Source organism: Tubulanus polymorphus, chromosome 11 (genome assembly GCF_964204645.1).
Source record: "Tubulanus polymorphus chromosome 11, tnTubPoly1.2, whole genome shotgun sequence".
NCBI lineage: Eukaryota > Metazoa > Nemertea > Palaeonemertea > Tubulaniformes > Tubulanidae > Tubulanus > Tubulanus polymorphus.
Window position 1 is genome coordinate 1253767 of NC_134035.1, and position 24598 is coordinate 1278364.

Below are 24598 nucleotides of genomic sequence, written 5' to 3' on the forward strand. Positions count from 1 at the left end.
TGAAAAATGATATCGAATTACTGACTAATTACAGCCGTAGACATCGGGAGCCCCAAACAAAACACGATTCTTTATCCATTGAAAAAAACGAAAAATATAATCTGCTAACCGGATTATATGAAATATCAGCTTCATTGAATGAGATTGAGTTTACGAGACGTTGTTAAATCTGTTCGGTAAACAACCTCGGTTTTTATAGACATAAATCATAAGCCTTTGTATTTTCGGTTTTATACCTCGAGAAAATTCCCTGATAAAATGTCTGATGTCTGGTGTGCGCGTTTCATTTTCAATTAAAAATGTCTCGTGTGAAGCACTGAACACATGTGAAGTGTGCACGATCAGTTTTTGAAAGCGTGCCGATTAAATGTCTAATTTCTATGTTTTTGGCGATTTTTGATTTGCCTCTGGTGAAGTCCTTAACACATTGTGAAGTGTGGACGATCAGTTTTTGAAAGTGTCTGTCTGGTGTTTGTAGTTCATTTTCAGTTTATGTCTCAGGTAAAGCACTGAACACATGTGAAGTTTTGAGAGTATGCACTGATTTACATATCTAATACTTGATGTTTGTAGTTCATTTTTAATCAAAAAAGCCTGAAAAACAGTGAAGTTCTGGAAACAGTCATGCATAGGTGTGGACGATCGGTCTTTAAGAAAGTGTGCTGATAAAATGTCTAATATCTGAGTATTTGGTCTGTGGACGTAGATTAATACTGCATGAAATTGACAGGAATCTCACAGCAATCACTCGTAAGTGATAGAACGTGGGCTGATGTCACAATCACCGATCAAAACGCTACCCGGCATCAGTATATACGACGAACAGAAGGTGAACATTAAAAATACGTCTGATCTCGTAAACGAGAAAGAAAATCGTCCTGGAAACCGTCCGCAGACGACAACAATGACAACGAAGCTCAGTCGATCCTTAAACACGATTTATCAATAAAACACTACAACCAGATGAAACTTCAATGAAAGTCTGGAAGAGAACCGGTGCCTGTAACCACCGATCCCTGATCGACGCCTGTAACCACCGATCCCTGATCGACGCCTGTAACCACCGATCCCTGATCGGCCCCTGTAACCACCGATCCCTGATCGGTGTCACAACAATAACAACGTCACACAATATAACCATTAGTTAATGACCATGTGCGTGAGAGCGGTTGATCCCAAACATACTTCACTGTGACAGCAACATAGGTAAGCACTTAACATCACAAACATCAGAGTTTCCAGTTGTAAGCGAAAGTTATATTCAACACGGTGTTTATTCTAAATCTTTTTAAAAGGCTACCTCAAAGACTGCTGCTATGATCAACTGGAAGTAAAACGTAAATCGATTCAGACCTGGGGGGGGGGGGGGTTCGGGTGTTTGAATGCCCTTTTGAATATCAAAGGTGAAAAATTCCAGCCGACATTGATCTATGATGAAAGTCCACAATACTTCTTAAAGCCCCCTGCAAGCACATTGTACGTTCGGCGCTTACCAGGACACACACCGCAACTTTAAAGTGGCTTTTTCGTACTAGAGGAACCCCCCTTTCTACCCGCCTGGATCAGACCCCCCTTTCTACCAGACTGGATCCGATACTGAGTAGAGTAAAATGTGAATCTTGAAAATGTTTTTGGAGCAGCTTATGAGAATAATCGGTTTCAGTATTCAGGATTTAAAAATCAACTTGAAAGTTGAGATTGAACAAATTTTGATTATCGATGAACTGAGTTCACCATTCTCTCTATCATATATCACTGTTATATCGTAACACTTAAATGTTACCTCTTTTTTCATATCACCTTTAATGGAAATATAATGTGAAAATATATTACACCGCTCGTGACGTGGCATGGCGTGGGTGCCACAAACTTCTAAGCGTCGCCAAAAAAAAAATGGATAAATTCATGAAAAAATCATTCCAGGAATAGATACCTGTATAATGTAAAATGATTGACTGTAAAAACTAATCTCAATCTGCTGAGTGTTTTTCTTTTACATTAGTAAAATTGAAATGCTTGCCAGGGGGTCCTTCATACGGTCCCTGACATGCTACTTAAATATACTTGACGGTAGGTTAGACTTAGTCATAGCTAATACTAACTATTTCTAATATTAACATATATCAATAATATTAACTTATATCAATACAAGGAGGATTAGGTTCCCAACACTTCTAATTAATTGTCCAAACCATTGACCATCAGCGAAATATGTTGTGGATATTCTGACCTATAAAAATACCAAAATAAAGTCAGAGTGACCACTTTCCGCCCGGTTTTCTCTGCAAGTCAGCCATCTTGAATTGGATTACTTTCATTATTGAATAACGCCACCACGCGCCAATGTAAAAATTGAAGATTTCATCGCATCTGTTTTTTTTAATCATCCATGTAATGCAAACTTCACTTCAAGCAAAATCTGCGATTTCATCCGAGGGATATTATTAATATTCACAATGAAATCAAACTGACTGTGACAAAGTCACAACTTTAAAAGAGTTAACAGTGGTAGTAGTCAGCCAAAGAGTTAACATTGGTAGTAGTCAGCCAATGAGTTAACAGTGGTAGTAGTCAGCCAATGAGTTAACAGTGGTAGTAGTCAGCCAAAGAGTTAACAGTAGTAGTCTGTCAAATGAAAGAGTTCGAAAGTGAACTTTTTTGGTTTTTTTTTTCTTTCTTAAAGGAGAAACTAAGAAATGTAAACATGTGCCGTCAGTTGAAATGAATCGACGCAATAACTGTCAAGGAAGACGCGTGCCACCGCACTGTGCCCGGGCCGTGACGCATAAATCAAAACGACAAATAGAATAGACAAAAAAAATCGAAATTCCGACCCAATCGAAGAAACAATAATCGCTATAGTCAACACGATCTATAGTCGTCGTTGTTATCGCGGTTGAGAGATTGATCGGGCGAAAAAAATGGCCGTTTTTTACGAGCGCATAAAGCAAAGGTCGCGTCTGAATACGGAGGTAGGTTATGTCAACAGCGGCGTGCGTGCCAAAATCAAAACCCTTCCTTGTTTAACGCTTTAAGTCTGCGATCCGATCCGAGAGACATGTTTGTGTCGGCGATAACTTACGTACGTGAAAAAAAAGATGACCAAAAAAATCGTTGAATGTTTAACGGAACAATGGCATCTTATGGTTGAAGAGTTTTTCAACCGATCGAGTTTTCAACAACGATGAATTCTTTTACTTGTTTTTACTAGCGATACAAAACTCATCAGACATTCAATACTTATATCAGCACACTTTCAAAGACCGCTTGTCCTTCTCTTCACTTCGATACTTTACCATACGTACTTACTTCTTTCTATCATTCACATATTGGAACTTTTATCAGACACACTTTCAAAAACTGATCGTCCACACTTCACATGTGTACTGAACTTCACCTGAGACATTTTCGATTGAAAATGAACTACAAACACCAGAAATTAGATCAGCACACTAACTGATCGTCCACATGTCACATGTGTTCAGAACTTTTTGATAACTAACGGTACAAACATCAAACATTAGACATTTTATCAGCACACTTTCAAAAACTGATGATATTCCAAGCTTAACACGGATGGAAATACTGAGAGGGTTCCAGACTGGCTGCAGATGGTCCAAGTTGGGTCCAGACAGCAGATTGTCTCAGGGACTGGAGGGAGGGTGTTGGCGGATAGTTTCGGGCTAAATATCGAAACCAGCTTCACAATCAAACGAATAAACGCATCGTGTGCGGCTTCTGTCAATTAGTATATATATTTGATATATATGCAGAGCTACCGTATAGACTGAGACACTGGCATACATCAGAATTCAAGTTTGTTTAAAATTGAAAATGATAACGAGGTCAAGGCGCCGTCGATTTTTTCGTTCCACTCCGCCACCGCCGCCGAATACAAGTGTGACGCGGCTCAATGGTGTTGACGACAATAAACGAGGGGGGCCTGCGGTTACGATTTCAAAACACAAGTCATGTCGCACAATTGTATCGTGTTGTACGGTGGGAGCCCGGGCTTTATCGAAACGACGACGACGACGAATCAAAGAAAACTATCACAATCGGGTGTCGTCGGTTTTTTTCCGCCGGGATATAACGATCGGGAAAATAGGCGCGCGTTCTCTTCCGCTTAGTTATTGTTCCGCACTCGGTGCGCGTTTAACGTTTTAAATGTCAACGAACTGCCGCGCGATTGTTACGATTGCTACGATTGTTCGACACGTTTCATTGTCAATAATGTGACAAAAAATAAACACATCAACCGAAAAGAAGAATTGAAACAGAAAGATTAAGCGTATTCATTTCTAGTTCTAGAGTCTTGTTTAAAGTAGAACAAGTCTTTGATTTGATAGTAACTAATATCGCTGCCAGTTCCCGCGATTATTATGAGAATCTACTGTTGTATTTTACTAAATAAAACCTTTTGAACATCGAATATCGAACGGAAAATAACGAGCTTTTTTAGCTGAAACTCGAGACGAACGCAGCCCGCAACCACACCTTCAGTCATTCTCAATTGTTTTGAAAGCGCGCTGATAAAATTCTACATTAAAACCCGCTATATAGAAATTCATCGTTCAAAAATTGAAATCAGAGGACATGAGGTTTAGTATTCTCTCTCTAGAGACTGTTATCACCTCTATCGCCTGAAATACCTTTTGAATTTCTTTGTGGGATATATATAAACTCAAAATCTATTCTTGACATCTTGAGAGTGGCTATTCTGGTGGTTGATAAAATGTCTCAGATGAAGTACTGAACACATGTGAAGTGTGAACGAACAGTTTTTGAAAGTGTTCTGATAAAATGTCTAATATCTGGTGTTTGTAGTTCATTTTCAATTAAAAATGTCTGAGGTGAAGCACTGAACATATGTGAAGTGTGAAACATTTGCAGAATGGTGACGATCCACGCTGCAGACTCATATGTGCATACGGTACTCGGTAAGCTGCCCTGACCTATTCTAATACGGACTGAGTGGCCAAAATCGACGCCACCACCAAAACTAGTTAAGCCAACACATAGGGGGGGGGGGGGGCAAAGGTAGGTTGGATGTTTGTTTATTGTCAGTTGTGCCTAATAACACGATAACAGCTATTTTGATCAATATGACACAAGAGAAGTTGAAAGTGAAGAGAAGGTGAAAGTGAAGTACTGGTAGTAAGACGAGATTTACGTAACGACTGAATTATAACGTACGGTTTATAGCATGTCCTTGGGGGTGTAACTCGATGATACCGTACTACATCGGTGTTTGGGTTAATTGGCCGCTAAACTTTTTTTAAACGGTTACAATCATTATTTCGCCGCGTAGCTTCGGTAACGCGATAGTTCGAGTCGCATTTCTAGGTATCAACGTACGATTGAAACATATCTGAGGTGTCTGTAGTAAAAAATTAACAACATTGTTGAAATAGAAACTGATTCACGTTTTTAGCAACACGACGAACATCTTTCTTGTTGTGTACACGCGCACGTATCTAGAAACGGAAAGCGCCGCGTTTGTTTCGTGCGAAAATCAGACGGTTTTTAAAGAAGAAAAATTTGTTAATATCTATCTTCGATTTCCGTAGTTTAAAGATCGATCGAATGCAAATATAGAACGTTTGTTATACAGCTACACCCCGTAAAATTCACGAGGAACAAATGCGGCTATGTACGATTCTGAAAACCATTTTATTGTTCAGTCTAAGCGTATTACTTGTAAATTTGCGTTCACTTTGCGAAACTTGGCCAAAATAATCATCGATCTATCAGGCCGATTCAAGCCGTGATCGCGCGAGCATTTTTGGCCTGACCAAATTCAAGACCAAACCAAATTTTAGCACGGGACAAACTATTGCATGTGAATTACAACTGGTTCCGGACTGGTTCTGGTTACTTTGATTTGTTTAAGCATTGTTAAGTATCAAGTGAGTGCGTTACATGTGTTCTCTAATTAGGCACGGGCCAAATTTGACTCCGGCTGATCCGAGCGAAATCATCGCCGTGTGAACGTGGTTATAATCATTCAGTTCAAACATTCTTTTATTTACGGTATCTAAAATCCATAATCAAACTCGAACCCAATTTTAACAGCGCTCAATTTGTAAATTGTCCGCTTAATTTGAGAACCATGGAAAATACTCTCAATTTTATGATCTATTCGTGGCTTGGAACGAACCTGAATTCCGCACTTTACAAAACACCAATAAAGTCTAAATAGAAATCTCTGGGAAATACGGCACATTAAAAACCGATTCACTGCGAATTTTTCTCACCGACTTAAATGTAGATTTTGAAATTCCACACAGTCCCACTCCCCGCCTTCTGACAAACGCCAATTCCTCACACCACCGCACGCTTATTCAAGGTGGCCACTTATTATTTCGACTTGATTTTCCCGTGACTATTGCCTGACATACACTTGTTTTTCCTGACTTGATCTGCTAAGAATCCAATCAATTAACACAGTCAAATACGTAAGACATAGACAGAAAGTGGCAACTTATTTCCTTGAGTTCTTTACTGATTTTTAGCTTTTTATTACAAAATTCCTCGACTTTTCCCCGATTCCCGGGTAAGTGGCCACCCCTAAGAAAGTTTCACGAACAAATATTACCAGACTTTAACTAGCGTCTAGAATATTCGAAAAGTCTGGTGGTGTCTAGTTCATTTTTAATATAACAACACTTGATCGATTCAATTCACAGTTTTCAAACACACCCAAAAACAATTTCACTAGATCAAAAACTAGCTACGAACTTCTATTGATAATTTCATGAAAGCGAAACGTGGACTTTATTTCTCTTTCTTTATTTCGCCCTCACTGTGGAAGGAAAACACCCGAAATGAAGAATTGAGCATAAGTCAGGTACACACTACTATATAAATACCAGAATGAAGTTCAACAATTCTGGCCTAGGATTTCAATCCAGGATTCAAATTGCAAATGAACTCATTCTACTCAAATATAACCAGTGACATCACAGGCACTCAGTACTAACAACTAACCTCAACCCTAGGTCAGGTGACCAGTGACATCACAGCCACTCAGTACTAGCAGCCAACCCTAACCCTAGGTCATGTGATCAGTGACATCACAGGCACTCAGTACTCGCAGCTAACCCTAACCCTAGGTCAGGTGACCAGTGACATCACAGCCACTCAGGGCCAGCAGTTAACCCTTACCCTAGGTCAAATGACCAGTGACATCACATACACTCAGTACTAGCATCTAACCAGGTCAATTGACAGTGGAGTGACCAACCACAACTAAGCCTTCAATAAATTCAATGTATTTATTGTTATCTTCTGTTGAAATGGATGGAATAATTTCTATAATCACAGTAGAAACTAGTATCAGATGACCACTAGTACTAGAAACTATTATCAGATGACCACTGGTGCACCAAAATATTCATTAGCATTAGAACTTTGTTTTTCCTCCTTCACTTTACCTTTTTATCAGTCAATATGATACCAATACATTGTGTATAGTTAATTCTAAAAATTCACTGAAGAAATAAACACTAAATTCTAGCTATCAGTAGTTTTTTTCACACGCGAGCACCATCCCCTAAACTATCAAATTCCAATATGACTTATAGCGTGTTGCAAGGGTGTGTAAAATTATTGACCAGGTTTTTTTTATGACATGTATATCGAACAAGGCGCGCTCGGTGATGGCGGCGGCTGTTGTTGTTGCCACTTGAAAAACGAGAGAAAAAAATCACAAAGATCATTTACACAATCGGAGGGTTATGTTCGATTGTATCATTGTGAAGAGTTTCATCGATTCATAAAACGTCGATATTAGAAAGAAAGTGAGTAATGAATACTGCTACTTGTCGCATCGATTTATGAAAAAAAATCTAAAAAAAAAACAAAACAACCCTGTAATCGACCGAATATTTGAAATGAGAAGTAAAACCCTGAGTTCAGCAATATTTTATCTATTTATTCATGGATTTTAAAAGCGATTTTAGAGTCAGTGTACAATGTATTTGGTAAAACAATCATCGGCATAAGTTTCAGTAAACAAGCATACAAAATAACTGATTTTCCATTATTGTCGGTCCCATAAGACTTTTAAATGACAATTTGGTAAAATCTAACGACAATTTTCTGCAAATTAAGTGCCATAGAAGTATTTGGTTTTATTTCATCAAATCTATCACTTTTATTCAATAAAAAAACATTTGGTTTTGTTTGTAATTTCAACACTATATTTTGACTTCAAAATATCCACAAAATTGGCAAATTATCGTCACAACATGGACAGCGTTTTATCAATGGCGATATTAGTTAAATTTACCGGTAAAATCTTTTCTTTAGCCGCCAGCAACAATCCTTATATTTATTCAATAGTTTTGCTAGGAGTTTCGAAAAAATATCGGGCTTTAGATTAAGACAATTGGAAAAAAAATGTAACAGCCAATATAGATTTTCAAAGAGTATGCATACACCTGAGGCAAGACAATTATATATTGTATTTCAAAAGAATAACTTGAAATGTAAACAAAAAAAATAAACAATCATCATAAAGAGAACGTTTCTTTCTCAGAAGTCAACACCATTTACGATAGATTTTATGAAATCTGCATCAATAGTATCAAGGCGTGTTTGAAATGAATTCTCAAAATCAATGTTTGTAAAAAAAAAGCTGACTGTTAGACCAATGCATTCATTCTCCCGTCAAAAACAATGTTTCAGGGTTTTTATTCAGTTAACATAAACCTTCCATGTTGGCCAACGAAGTATCAATGATATAGGCTTCATCAATTTGAGAAATTTGAGAAATATTTTGTCGCAAACAAAATTAATCTTTAGGCAAACCAGATATCAACCTGCCACTTTGAGTAACGATTTTTTACAACGTGGTGCAGAAGTGTCCAATGTCTGGTGTTTGTAGTTAGTTTCCGATTGGAAAAGTCTAAAATTAACACATGTGAAGTGTGGATGATCAGTTTTTGCAAACGTGCTGATAAAATGTCTAATATCTGGTGTTTGTTGAGTTCATTTTCCATTAAACATGTCTCAGTTGAATTCCAGAACACATGTGAAGTGTGGACGATCAGTTTTTGGGGAAGGCATGCACACATGTGAAGTGTGCACGATCAGTTTTGAAAAGTGCGCTGATAAAATGTTCAATGTCTGGAGTTTTAAATTAATTTCACATTATAAATGTCTCAGGTGAAGCACCGAACACACAAAGTATGGACGATCACAAATATGAATGAATTTTGATGCGAGACAGGACATTCCCTAAAACAATTCTACCATCGCTCAGCACCACGCGCAGCTTGTGTACAGCCTTGAAAAAATAGAATATAAACTAAAAATAAATCCGAACACTTCGCCAACCAGACTGTCAGCTTGTCGTCGCTGACATTTATGGAATTTCGGATATTGATTTTCATATCCTCTCAACGAACGATAGAAAGTTTGTATATAAACCGCTAAATCTTTTGTTATTCGCTCGGAGATACATCGCGTCGATCGACAACATCGTCCAGAGATAATTCATTGAAACTAAATTCAAGTTAACGAAATCTTCGTCGTTGAAAGGATTGTAATGTCATGTTTTTTTTTTCGGTTTCATTTTGGGAATCGAATGAAATCCGTCCCGAACGATTCATTGAATGGAAGAAACGTCGAATTTTCTCCTAAATCACAAATACGAACGAGCTCAGGAAATTTTTTTCTCACAGTCAAATGAAGTGCGGAACACCAGATCATTACCTCTACGATATGAATCATGAAAAAAAACCGACCAATCACAACCCTAGCACGATGTCACATGATTGCCTACAACCTTAAGATAGCCATGCCAAGGTCACCTCACTGGTGATGAGTCGATGTCAAGGTCAGTTGATTATAACTAGCCAATGGGATCTTCAGATTCGTGAAATCGGGCCTAAACCAGCCAATCGCAAAGTGACACTTCTTCAGTTAACAATGCGTAGAACCAGACATAGTATACTCTTCATGTAAAAACTCTTCTCAATTTTTACAGTGTAGTAGGTATTTCTGTATACAAGTATTACGTATTGCGATTGAATTTTACATGAATTCGTGATGATTTCCCTTGTTTAACCGAGGCCAATCCCTCGATGAAATCGACACAATGTGACTCGATATTCTAATAACCTAAAGTAACAACTATAATAAATGCCTGATAAACAAAAACGTGAGAATCATTTGGATGAAATGCGTTGTTATATAAAAGCGTCTATTAACGAGCTATACCCCGTTCCTCTTCAGCTGTAAAAATTCACAGCTTGTTGATCTCATTAACAACGCTATAAGTGGTGTAACTGCGGTGGGATATTGGCACCGATATCATTGCAAGTGAGGATCCACTATCAGTAGGACATCAAGTACTGCGGAAATCAAGGATTCCACTAGTGGCAAGTGAGGATCCACTGCTGCTAGTGTGCAGTAGGACACAAACTACTGTGGCAAGAGGATTCCATTCATGGCAAGTGAGGATCCACTAGGTGTCACTAGTGTGCAGTAGGACATCAACTTGTACTAGTACTAATAGAGGATACCACTTGTGGCAAGTGAGGATCCACCAGGTGTCACTAGTGCACAGTAGGGTATCAACTGCTGCAGCAGACTAGAGATGCTTGTGCCAAGTGAGGATCCACCAGGTGTCACTAGTGTGCAGTGGGACATCAACTAGTACTGAAATAAAGAGGATACTACTTGTTGCAAGTGAGGATCCACCAGGTGCGCTAGTGGTACCACTCTTTGATTTCTTCTACATTGCAATCCAACCCACAACTTTTAATCGCATTAGAATAAATCGATTATCAATAACTGTTATTCCACTTCTCTTAACAGCGACGGCAATACTTACTTTTCAGAACTTTAGTCTTAAAAGCTCTTAAAATATGCGCGCTTCGAATTAAACAGCATGACTCGAGATTATCTTAAACTGTCGCGAGATTCAGCGACTATTGCGATACGCCGGTTTTACGAGACGCAGCCGATCCGGTATCATTGACTGCCGTTCAGTTCATATCTCGAACATCAGTTCAACGAACACCGACCGAACGTCGTTCAACGATTGACAGATTTATCTCCACGACGACAATCGGGCGATAAATCGGTGTCATTTATCGCGTTCTCCGTCGTCGTACGTGAAAATTACGTCGACGAGGACTAGAAACGAGAAAAAAAAAAAAGAAACAGTTTCCGAAGAAATTCATTGTTTTCCGGCGTCGAAGCCGTTTTTCTTTTTCATCTCGACGATCAGATTCGTCGATATATTCGCGTCGAGGCAAAAATCATCGGTTTTTCTAGAACGTTCTATGAGCGCGCTGAGTTAATTATCGATTCTATCTATCCGGTAAATGTCTTCGTTTTCATACTACTACAACGAGAGAAATAACTCCATTTGTCCACAATTTCAATGAGATTTCGCGGTTTGATAAAAATACGATCACCGTAATCGTTTTTCTAGCCCAATTACGCTCGACAACAAAACTCTGCGCAGATCGCGGTAATTTCATCCGGTTCTATGAATTAACGAAGAGTGTTCGTCACTTTAAAAGTCGATATCAGAGAGAGACATTGATACACCAGGTGGATCCTCACTCGCCGCAGTAGCTTAAAACAGGTGGATCCTCACTCCGCGCAGTAGCTTAAAACAGGTGGATCCTTACTAGCCACTGTTGCCTAAAACAGTGGGATCCTCACTTGCCACAGTAGCCTGAAACAGGTGGATCCTTACTTGCCACGGTAGCCTTAAACAGGTGGATGCTCACTTGCCACAGTAGCTCAAAACAGGTGGATGCTCACCTGCCACAGTAGCTTAAAACAGGTGGATGCTCACTTGTCACAGTTGCATGAAACATGCAGATCCACCTGCCACGATAAAAACATTGAACAGGTGGTTCCTCACTTGCCACAGTAGCGTAAAACCCGCAGATCCTCACCAGCCACAGTACCGCAAACAAACCCATTCTTGAGGCATTTATTTCAAATATGTAACTTAAAACTGTGAAAATATTTTCCAACTATTTTATATCGATATAAACGCTACTATTTGAGATAATATTAGTATAGAATATCTATTTTTCTACATTAAAGGAACGGTTCTCAGTGTTCGATGTCTCGAATTCGGTCTCCTGGGCCTATGTGGGCGAAGGGTGGAGACTTGTCGTACCAATCGAAACATTGACGAACGTAAAGCCTCCAGTGTTTTTAATGTGATAAATCTATAGAATACATTGTCACAATAACCACAATAATTCTCTTAGTAAATCGACGAGAAACAAACCATTTCATACAATGTTGGGAAAATTTTTACCTCAAGCTTAGAACTTCATGTGAATATTAGCATTCTCCTGCAATCTTAATTAGGTGCTGATTTCTAACTCGGAACTCGGATATCAGGACATCTACACAGCTACTATATCTGTACTTTGGTTTCCGATCTAAAAATCTAACCCCGATTCGCTCCCGGCGGATGTTACTGGTGGTTTTGTAAGGGACTCCAAACCAAAATCAAAGCCCCTGTTTCGCTCAGGGCAGGTGTGGTGGGCTTTAAGGGACGACACATCAAAACAAATCAAACGAAATCCCCCAATCAAATAAATAACAGGATCGATCCCAATCTTAAGATCAAACAGTCCTATACAGACAACTCCTTGCGCAGTAACGGTCAATTCAAAAACCTGCTATAGTTACGCCATCAGAGCAGATCGCCAATTCATCATATATATCTAACTAAAAAATAAATACAGCTTTCAAGCGAATAGAAAGAAGAAAACGAGTGTTAAAACGAAATGCCTGTCGTCGATATGACATGCTCCCCACGGGGGAATCTAATACGTCCAACTGGGAGTCGTTTTAATGTAAACACATCACCAGTCGACGCGCGATACAGATGTATTTGATTCAATTACGAATAAGTGCAAAGTTTTCAACGCTCCGAATTATCACCGACTACGAATTAGCCGCGTTTCGAGGGTAATCAGCGCGAGGCCCGGCGTTAGTCGTAATGGATACGACTAAACAGCGGGCGGCCTCGCGGGACTCGAAATCACACCGCGACAAAACGACGACGACGTCGATAAAAACGGTTTTTATTCGCGAAAACCAATCAAAAGTCAATTTGCGGCCGACGAACGACTCTCGATTTCGTAACATCGAAATGCGACGACTAAAAACGGTTAAAACAACGCGAATGTCTCGAACGAACGAATGCAGCACGGCGCGGCGCAATTTGGGACGACAACGAAATAATGCTCAATTCAGTGCGCGCGCATTACGCGCTTAATTTCGCAATAAAAAAGACGATACAAATAAATACAAGCCACAGCAGCAGCAGCAGCAACAGCGATGTTTCAAATAGGTTTTATTACGGCCGATTAGGGAGATGGGTTTTTCTGTGGAGTTTATGTCAGTGCTTTTAGAGAGAGCGATGTACATATATATATATATATATATATATATACACAGTTAACTGCAGAAGTGCTGAATAGGCACAATTTCGGTCAAACCCGCTTAATTCTGATCAGAATGATCCGTATTTTGATTTCATGCGGATTTGAATATTACGAATAGTTCACCTATTACATAAATGCCCATAAAATGTGATATTCAATAAAGACTTCTCGTGAACTGGCTTAATTTCGTCGATCCTCTTCGTAACTCCGTAGATCCCTTTTGTAACTCAGTTTCTCTAACAACGGACTAGCAACCGATCGGATCAGGTGCTAGTGAGGCGACTACTGCGCGCACATCGACAGATTGAAGTAACAGATTGCGTGAAGCCGGTTTCTGTCATACGTCGAAAACTGCCTTGTAACTACAGTCGCATAAAAAAATTTGGCAAAACTCGGACAACTTTGTGTAGCATGGCAGATGCCATATCTACAGCCTGTACACGATGCGTTACCTTAGTAAATTTCATCTATACTTCATTGTTCTCAGTCGCGACTAAGATAATAGAAATAATAAGTCTTTTGTAAAACGCTATTCCGAAACGATACTAAAAGTCGAAATTGTAAAGCATCATTTACGAAGCGTATCACCATAAGTGAGTATAACCAGTTGCAGGCTGGAACTAGAGATAGATCGCCGCTTATCATTCGTTACCTAGCATACATCGATGAATATTCAAGCAACTGATTGTATCTATCCAGCCAGTTCCTCTCATAAGCCGAAAACTGCCTTGCAAAGAGTTGTCATCAACATACCTGAGGCTTAAGATTCACTTGTTTAACGAATATCAAGATGACTTCCTTAAAAAATGTCACTTTACCTCAAACAGACAGGAAGACTTGAGTTACGACAGTGTCGTTTCTCCGCCAGTTGCGGACAATCGAGGCCGCCGTTCTCGGGCATTCGATCGATTTGTCGTCGTCGCGACTGGTCGCCCGGCAGGCCCGTCTGCCCGCCGTAACACGTCTGCGAACACGGCGACCACCCGGACCACGGCGACACCTGGCAGTCGCACGGTAAAACGCAAACTTCAGAACGCGGCGGTTCGTCGTGACCTGAAAAATATCGAAAGAAAAAAATGTTTATTTTTGTTGAACTTCACGTTTGAAAACTGTTCATTTATACGTTTTGAATATTTTTACAAATTTTTTCATACAGTGTTGAATTTCCAGAAGATGGCTTAATCATAAACAGTAACGGTTAACAAATTTCAGAAACAATCCCTCCCTGATAATCACAGGAGTTTTTGCGTTTATTATATTTCCTCCACTCGCAATGAACTCATCACATTACTTTCAAAGTATACACGACGACGATTATGACAAAATTCACCGGATTAATAAAATCAGATCGCGGTCATCGATGAATTTTGCTGTCAGAGATAACAACCAATCCTCATATAGGAGAATATTCATCTCGAGTCAAAAACTCATCGTACGACTTTCAAAATATATAAAGACAGCGTTTCTAAAGGTTATGGCGAATTCACCGGATTAATGTATCGCGATCGCCAGTGAATAGAGATACCCATGAATTTTGCCGTCAGAGATAACACACAATATACGGGTAGGAAAAAATTCATCAGGTTCAAGTCAAAAATAATCATTCAACTTGTCGTCGTATTTCCATCTGAATGTTACATCGCGAATATATATCATACAGTCAGCTGTGTACAGATTGAGTTTCTCTATTTAACTATTCATTCCCGGCGTCGCCTCCGCTCTAAAATCATACATACATGAATGAGGATTATTATCAGAAAAGATAAGCTTTTCCGACACGACATTCGCTGCTGGTGGCGAGATTTTTCGGGCCGCGCGAAAGAATTGAATTTCAGCACTTTGTTCTCCGACGGGGAATATTAGTCGGGACATAGAATCTGCGCTTAAAGGCGTCAAATTGTAGGAAAATCAGTTTTTGTCTCAACCATATATTTGAATTATTTTCTACTAACTGCAAATCATACATAATAAGATCGTTATCTGAACAATTGGACAAAAAACAAAACCGGACTGGGTAATATTGTACCAACATTACACAAAGACGTTTACAGTTAGTGAACCCTTTCAGTGTCTACACCGCAGTGCGGTGTATAAATCGGTGTTTGACTTTGCTAATACACCGCATCGCAGTGTAAAGGCCCCAACTAGACTAAAAAAATATCAAACATGATAGATATTTGGCGAACGACAAAATGCGCTCGAAAAAGGCCCCCGCACACGAACTGAAAACTGCGCTGCGCCATTTGCGTACAAAGTTTTTGGCTCGTGTGCGGGGCCTTAATGATGCTAATAGTAGTAAGTTTTTATCTCAGGGAAGCGCTGACAGGGTAGACAAGAATTGTGCCAAAGTGGTTTGAAAGAAAGTTAACCCTTTCCATGCGGCTGCCTACATTTTCCGGCCACCAATTTTTGTGATATTTAATTGGCAAACATGTCTTGTTACACTTGAAAATATCACTGCTTTTTTGTTTCCCAATTCGAAGCTTGGTTTAAAAATTGAAACCCACAAGACTTATGAGCCGAATAATCGAGATACATGATGTTCAGAAAAAAGCGTCAGTTCGGAATGGTTGAAAAAATGAGATATTCGCCCGAAGAGTTTTGATACAAAACGACGATGTTTAACGTAAACGCAGAAAACTTTACGCAATCATTTCGATGAACACGGACGGATCTCAGACAAAATAATACCTAGAGCTGTTTTGCTACGAGCAACTCGTATTCATCTTCAAACGAAACAAAAAAAACAACTCGCTGAAATCTATACTATTATTATATCCGATAACTAGCTATTTTACTATTGGTGAATACAATCCGTATCGATTTACTTCGGATATTCTCGATCGCACACCTAACCAACCTTAGTCATCAAAAACGTCTCGCGAAAAATAGAAACACAATCATATTCGAAAAAAAGAGATGAAATCTACGATTGCTGATGATAACTTCTTCTTGTGAAAATTGTAACGCGCTGAAATATCACGCGTAATGTTTTTCAGAATTAATCAGTTTTCAAAAGGGGTTTCAATGCCTTTTACATCTCTGCGCAGTCGGTGATCGGTTTTCAAGAGGGTTTCTACACCTTAGACAAAATCAATTTTTCTCAAAATACACAAAGTCAAAACCATCCCTTCTCTGCATTTGATTCTACAGAGAAAAAAAGTATCTTGAATTTTCAAAGAAATGTGTGGTAAGTGTAAATGTAAGTGACCACCCTGTTTCGGGCTACTGTGGCTAGTAAGTAAGTGGCCATCCCGACTATAGACAGTCGCTCTTGTATCAAACTGTTTTTGCTGTCACCTCACTGCAGTTTTATCATCACCGATAGGATATAAAGGAACTAGTGTGGACAATCAGGTTGATTAATCCAGGTGAAATGGGCCGCGTTGAACCCACCCGGGATCACAGGAAATAACATTCATCGCCGACTGTAACCTCTGAACAATGTGTAGATAAAACTAATAGTCACAATGATGATAGCATTCATTACACTACTGGTCATTCTTGAGTGTCAGACAGTGTACACTCCTAGTTCGCTGGACTAAAGAAAAAAAAGAAGGGCAGCCTACGCAGCAAACTCGGGATATCCTCACTTGCCAGGGTTTGATTGTCGCCACAATAGATGCATTGCTTTTCATCGGCTTCGCTCTTATCAATACCACACTTACGATTGGCTAGATATATAGACTGGTTGGCGCTGAGCGGCATCCAGTCCGCCCAAGAAGTCGTGGGCAGTGTGATAAACCAATGAATGATCTGCCCTCAGCAGGGGACGACGATCAAACTTTGGCAAGCGAGGATGACTTGAGAAACCAGGCTTAATTAAATGAAGATATCTAACAAGATTATACCAGTCTGGTCCAGGCAACCTACTGTTAAGTAGTGCAGTGATCATCCTGCCGAACTAGGCTTGTATAACCAATTAGATGATGGCCATCTTTCCGGCAAACCTATAAAGCGCGCAGGGCTTTACTTACCGGTATATAAAGCAACACGATGACAATTTAAACATAAACGTTGGTGGCACTGATACACATTCATATATACATCATCAGACACAATACGCACGTATATAAACACAACAGAAAATCAATTTATTGAAATTCTTTGATTTATCACGAAACGAAAGACGTCGTCGTCATTGTCGTCGTATCGAGCGTAATTGTTATCCTCGACGACGGTGAATATAAACGGTTTCTCGATTAAGGGAGCGGTCGGTCGTGCGCGCGCTAGGCTCGTAATGTTTGTTAATTAGTGCTTTCATTAACGACGAGAACAATGCTGTAAATACCTAGCAGCAGCAGCAGCGACGGGGAAAGCACGCGGCGGCGGCGTTGATGATATTATTGTTGTTGTTATTGACGTTGAGAGTGATAAAAGAACAATCAGTCGATGGTTTATTATCATTCCGCAGCCGTATGCGCGGAATATATATACGCGGCTAATTCGATTGATTATCGCGAAGAAGATTTCCTGAAAAGGCAGACGGTGAGGGGCGAATTTCTATGAAATCATGGCTACGGGAATAAAGGCGGTTCAACAAGCGCAAACGTTCTAGAGAAAGAATGGCATAAAGCGATCGAGAACTGTAAGGACAGATTGAGGTCGGCCATCTTAAGCCTAGCGTACATCGAACTAGCAACTGACCATATCCAGTTGCAAGTGAATGAGTACCCAGGTCATATCAAAAATCTAGCAAAACTGCATGGCTCGTGCTGGTCTCTAGATCCACAGCGCGTATATCGACAGCAACTGAGATGTGTTATAGCGGATATAACCGTAACTCGAGTACAACCAGTCGCTCAAAAGTAGAACATGAGCAACTGGCTGGAACTGGAGCTAGATCCAGTCCCACCCAGTTGCATATCAGATCGTCGCTTACCGGTCATAACCTAGCGTACTTGTCATATTTTATATGCATTTTAGGCTGAATAAATTATCAAATGTCATCATAACCATCAAAGAATAGACAAAATTTTTCGTCAAACATGGTGTCTATACTCTACTTTGAATAATCACCCTATCAATAAACAAGGTATTTCATCAATTGGGGGGAAGGGGGCAGTGGTGTTGTGGGATTTATATTCTAGTTCGAATACCTTCACATTAAACGCAGACACAAAGCAATATTTCCACTTGAAAACAGAAAAACCTTTCTCCCGATCAATACGCGAAACAGCTTTGTTATTTTTTTCAACGCACGGTTTAGATCCTCAGCTGAAAACTTTACCAAGTGCTAGATACCGCACCCAATTTATTTCAAGTGTACGATCGCCGGGGGCGTTCGATTTTGAAAGTTATATCGACGTCTTTTCAAACGCGCGGAGAACGCGCCTAAAACGAGCTCAAGTTATAACGACTAAGTGACTTCTTTTTTTTTCAAACTGCCACGCGACCGACCGCGACAATTCGATAAACCAATATTTACTAGCGGTAGTAAACTTGTATCGAATTGCCGCCACGCGCGCGCGAGCATGCATTAGCGACGCGTTTGATTCACCACAACAATCGATGCGCGATTTTTTTCGTCGTTGTCGTCGCGTTGTCGTTCGATAGAATTTTCACACGTGGAAACGTTAAAGACGGATGTGGATGAAAAACGTGAGTCGACAAACACTGATATGTGTCCTGCCTGAATAGCATGGTTTTACCAGGATTCGAACCCTCTCGGTTGTGAGTCAAACACCTTATCCACCATGCCACAGGACTGGACGATTATGCCGAATTTGATGCAGCAGGCATTTATCAGTTCTTGTGAGGAGTTCTTTCATAGTCAAGGCTCAAGACTAAAGCGGTCTTACATCTCTGTAGACCGGTCTTAAGTTGTAAGATTGGCTAAAGGACTAAGATGGTCTTAGACATTATTTTAGTCTAAGCCCTGACTATGAAACCGGCCCCCGGGGCCTTAAACTACAGGGAGCCATGTGGAAACAACTGTTGACTCATAATCACTACACTACTGATAATGATTCGCAATAATTGAGCGATGTTTAGGATGATTCGACGAATTAACGATAAATCTATTAACGACGAACAGAAATACATTCGGGGATTGTAAACTAGGTTCTGATCGAGTTTGCGCCGCTGTCGAGCGAGAAGATGATTCATGAATTATAATCGCATGTTTTTCATCATCCATATTTACAGTATGCACCGTATTATTACTCAACAATTAATGACTCATTTAAAACAATGGCTGTAAAATTCTTCCATCGCAGATCTGTGCGCATAAACAGCGATCACGGAGACGCTCTGCTCTGTCTCTATCATAGATCTGTGCAGATCAGCAACTATCACTTGGAGACATTCTGGTCTGCGTCATTGCTATCGAACCAAGGTAAATCACTTACTGAACCAATTACTGGTAATATCAATAATTTGACCCATCCTAAAATTTGGCACATACCTGGTCCGATCTATGGTGGGGCAAAATATGGATGATATAAGTAAAACAGGCACGGCCCATTTGGCACCAGCGTGATCGGTTGGCCCAATTGGGCAAAATCAACCATGTGATCACGGGTTTCAGCGGGCGCTAGTTTGGAGTAGAGTATTTTAGTATCAGTGATCAGTGACACTGATCAGTAGCTTGATTTTAGAAGAGTTCTTGCTTTAACGCTTTTAAAAACTGAATCCATACAAACGAATCCGGATGCCTCATTAAAATGACAGAGAGTGAGAAAGAGAGGAATGTGAGAAGGGAAAAGGGATAGGGAGATAGAGGGAGAGATAGAGGGAGAGATAGAGGGAGAGATAGAGGGAAAGAGAGAGGGAGAGAGGGAGAGGGAGAGGGAGGGAGAGAGGAGAGAGAGGAGAGAGAGGAGAGAGAGGAGAGAGGGAGGAGGGAGAGGGAGAGAGAGGGAGAGAGAGGGAGAGGGAGGGGGAGGGAGGGAGAGGGAGAGAGAGGGAGAGAGGGAGAGAGGGAGGGAGAGAGGGAGGGAGGGAGGGAGGGAGGGAGAGAGAGAGAGAGAGAGAGGAGAGAGAGAGAGAGGAGAGGATGTTTAAACAGTTATTTACAGAAGTGGTTGTGTTAATCTGACACGTAAACATATTGATAATCTACTCTCAAATTAATTCACCATCACTCTACTGCTGCTGCCGCTGCTGCTGTCTCTTCCGACAGTCTCATAGCACCGTGATTAAAATTCTCGTGCGGTTTTTCTATCGGATTTTTCGAAAATTAACAGTAAAGTGAAATATTAGACTTCGCGCGATGTTTAAAAAAAAAAAACGTTAAGTAAATCAGACTTATTCGGGGGGAGGGGAGGGGGTTGGGATTAGTACACATTTCCGATTTAAACTCGTTATTTGTTGGTAGATTTTGTTCCATAGAATCTGGTAGGAATTCCAACATTGTTGTGTCATTGTGCACCAACCCGCGCAGTCTAAAAACACCGAATCAAACATGTTCGATTTCGGAAACATCTTTTGCCCGAAATCGTTTCTCGTTTCTCGTTTCTCGACTCTCTCATTAACAATTCGTCTTAAAATTTGTGCAAATACCAGAGACAAGAAACGCAAACAACCCCTAGCCGCTATCACATGGGAACGATTTGGTCCGGGCCAAAATGGCATGGATCAGGCCGAATTTGGCCTGTGCCTAATTTTAGTGTTTGTTCACACATGTACCACTCACTAGATGCTTTCGCAAAGCGAAGCGAGTCCTTTTTACAAACAGTTGTAATTCACACGCAAAAATTTGACCTGTGCTGAAATTTAGCTTGGGCCTGGTCGGATGTTTTTGGTCAGACCAAATTTGGCATCCGTTTGAATAGTTGTTCTGGGTCAGGAACGTTCATGCTGATCGCGGCTAATGACTTCATACCTAACTGCAGTTGATTGTTAGTTTATAACTGTCTGGTTTAACGACGCTTTATCAGCGCGGACATTGATCGCATTTCCACCTGACGTCGTCGCTCGGCAGCGCGAAGATGAGTGCGCGGGGAATCTATCGACGATTCGCTCCGTCGATTCGAACTAACGCGGTTAACGGCGACTGTATTTATCGCCGACGGCGATTAGAGCAGTCGAAGAAAAGACGAGTAAGAAGCCCATCGAGGAACGCCGCGAAACCATGACCGGCATTCATCACCGATCATTATTCACGACCGGCATTCATCACCGATCGTTATTAACGACTATCTGGTGAAGTTAACGTTCAGCCTCGATTAATCAAACTCGGTCACTCGGCAGATAACTGAGTTACGTCGTCGTCGACGCGAAGAGACGTAGGCGATTTACTACTGTTGTCACTTGACGGATGACTGCAGACAGATTACATAACCCTCGACACCCCCTCGATATTCAGACACACTCCTCAACACTCAGACACACTCCAAAACACCCCTCAACACTCAAACACACTCCTCAACACCTAGAGTAGATATATTCCTCAACACCTAGATATATTCCTCAACAAACCCACAATATTCAGACACACTCCTCAACACCTAGATATAATCCTCAACACTCCCACGACACTTAGACACTCCTCAATGCCCCCTTAACACTCAGACACACTCCTGAGAGCCCAGTCTCGTGCGGCAGGGTTTCGTACCATAGTGGGTCTCGATGCCATCAGGTTAGAATCCCTACCAGGAGGTGGATCCATAATGATTCCATGATTATATTCAATGTCAAATTCTCTGAGCCTTAACTCAAAATATCAGTTCGAATAACAACTTTTTCAAAGTTGCCAGTTTTTTCTACGTAAACTTACCTTTTCTGTTCAAGCAGTGTTTACGAAGGACTTGTTTGCCGCGTCTGTTCGTACAGGTAACCGCTCGAAATCTTAAACCAGTTCCGCAAGTAGTCGACTCCGGAGTCTGTGGACAAAATATACAAAAAATATCTCAATAAAAATAGCATTATCCAAATTCCTGAGTTTTCCAGAATTTTGGTAAATTTTTCGAATTTCCGGAGTTTTCCCAGATTTTTTCTTGAGATTTTTCTGATTCCCTAAGTTTTCCCGGTTTTCCAGGTCAAGGATGTGGGCAGAGCAGACCTAAAAAACCCACGACTGAAAATAAACCTGTATAGGGATGTAAACGTTTTGACTCAAATTCTTCGAGCCATTTTCATTGACTCAATTGCTATGTTTTCATAAAACAGTTTTTCTTCAAACGTGGGTTTTAATGCGTGAACAGAATTAGACAGTGACTTGTCTAGGAAAAACCAAGCTGTCTAGCTGTCGCGGGGTTGGGAGGGTTGGAGATCACCTCGATCGAATGACTATAATAATGATGACGACGACTACGCGGTCTTTATCGAGCGTTGTTTATCTCGTAAAACCTGGCCGGACCGGTTGTCGTCGGCGGCAGCGAGTTGTAAAGATATCTCGACGATCGATCGCGACATCGTCGTTCGATCGGGCGTATAAGACGCGGCGGTGGCAGACGTCATCGATAAACGGTGCTGTGTCGCGCGGTCGTCAATGGTGATTGTTTTAGCAAACGAGCTGTAGAGAGATTGTATTTATCGACGAGGTTCATTAGGTTTTTCATTTAATCCGATATACACTATACATATATACATACATATATACATAGCCTGATTGCAATTTTCTTTACTGCCAGACGGATGCACACCTCCCTCCTCCCTCTCTGTTCTCCCTCTACGTGAAATGTTTAGAGATCTATAATCAGAACTATCTGTTCACATACTAGAGCAGCATCGAGCGCTTAGTGTCCTACTGCACGCCAGCGCACCTAGTGGATCCTCACTTGCCACGAGTGGAATCCGTTATTGCCACAGTGGTTGATGCCTTACTGCACGCTGGCATACCTAGATCCTCACTTGCCCCAAGTGGAATCCTCTAATGCTAAGGTGTCTGATGTCTTACAGCACACTAGCGACACCTGGTAGATCCTCATTTGCCACAAATGGAATCCTCGACTGCCAGAGTAGTTGATATCCTACTGCACACTAAGACCCTATAGACCACCTGGTGGAACATCACTTGCCACAGTAGCATTGTCAATACGCTATTGCAAACTATTTCGATTACCTTATTTTGATTGCCCAATTTTTGTACGTACCTTGCGACAACTGGTCCACTCGCCGACCTTCCACTGGTGTCGAGGTCGTTGATCTCGACAGTGTTTCTCGCGGCGACAATGTTCTATTTCTATCGTCGTATTGCACTCGGCTCCGCGCGGGTCGGCCGCGACTAGAATCTGTCGTCGCCGATACTTCCGCGCTTTACGACACCCACCGACGCAGTGCGACCACGGGCCCCAGTGCGTCATCACGCAACTCTGCGGACACTCGTCGCACGACTCGGTCATTGCCGGGCGTTTGAGCCCGTTACAGTAACGCGCCGGAACCGGTAACGAGTTCGATTTCTTGGCGCATTGTACGACGCGTTCGCGTAGACAAGCGCCGCAACAGTCCGGACTGTGTCGCCGCTCACAGTCCGTCCAGTTCGTCGTCGTCCACACGAACTCTTTGATGAAATCGTTTTTCGCCATGAACTGCGTGTAGGATCTCGAGCCGGCGTCCGTCGCCGCCGCTATTAATACAACAATCACTCCCACGCACCATAGCAACCAGTTTAAAGTCATCTTCATGACGATCGCGCGTTGATCAATGCCTCACGTAACATCTTCAATATGTGATTTCAGCGCCACCTACAATGAGTAAAATAACGGAAATCTCATTCGATGAAAAACTGCTCATCACAATTATTATCATGATATTGATAATCATTATCATCATCGTCATTATTTTTCATTTTTGGTGCCCTATTCAGTGTTAGACGCTTCTTTAAGGCGCTAACAATGTTCAAAAAAGTACATTTACCAGAAGGAAAAGTTTTCGTAAAAACTGTCAAAAACATTTTATAGGTATACTTTATAAGTGCACATATCTATCTAGTAAATACAGACATATGCGGCTTATACATATAATAAGAACTTTTAAATTTGACAGTATGAAGACTGTTGGTGAGGTCTCATTATGAGTGTTTACCTACACATATCTAGAATTCCCCTTCTACACTCTACAGAGAACAAGCACTCGCACCAAATACCGACAATTTTAAGTTCCCTTTTTTTCGAATGAACCCGCTCTGAACCCGGGCCAAGACAAGATGTCTGCGCGAAGACCGAGTACTTGAGAGCGCGCGCGAGCCCGTACAATCCATTTAGTCGTCGAAGCCT

The 24598-nt window shown here is 41.0% G+C and overlaps 1 protein-coding gene across 1 annotated transcript in view; it reads right to left on the minus strand.

The window, feature by feature from the left end:
• Window positions 1-23725, minus strand: part of LOC141912876 (thrombospondin type-1 domain-containing protein 7B-like) — a 75635-nt gene extending 51910 nt beyond the window's left edge. Inside the window, exons 1-3 of the mRNA XM_074804296.1 lie at window positions 23477-23725; window positions 22159-22264; window positions 14258-14492 (exon numbers count right to left, since the gene is read on the minus strand). Coding sequence (XP_074660397.1) covers window positions 14258-14492; window positions 22159-22264; window positions 23477-23725 — 590 coding nt within the window. The remainder of the gene's footprint in view (window positions 1-14257; window positions 14493-22158; window positions 22265-23476) is intronic.
• Between the last annotated feature and the right edge of the window lie 873 nt (window positions 23726-24598).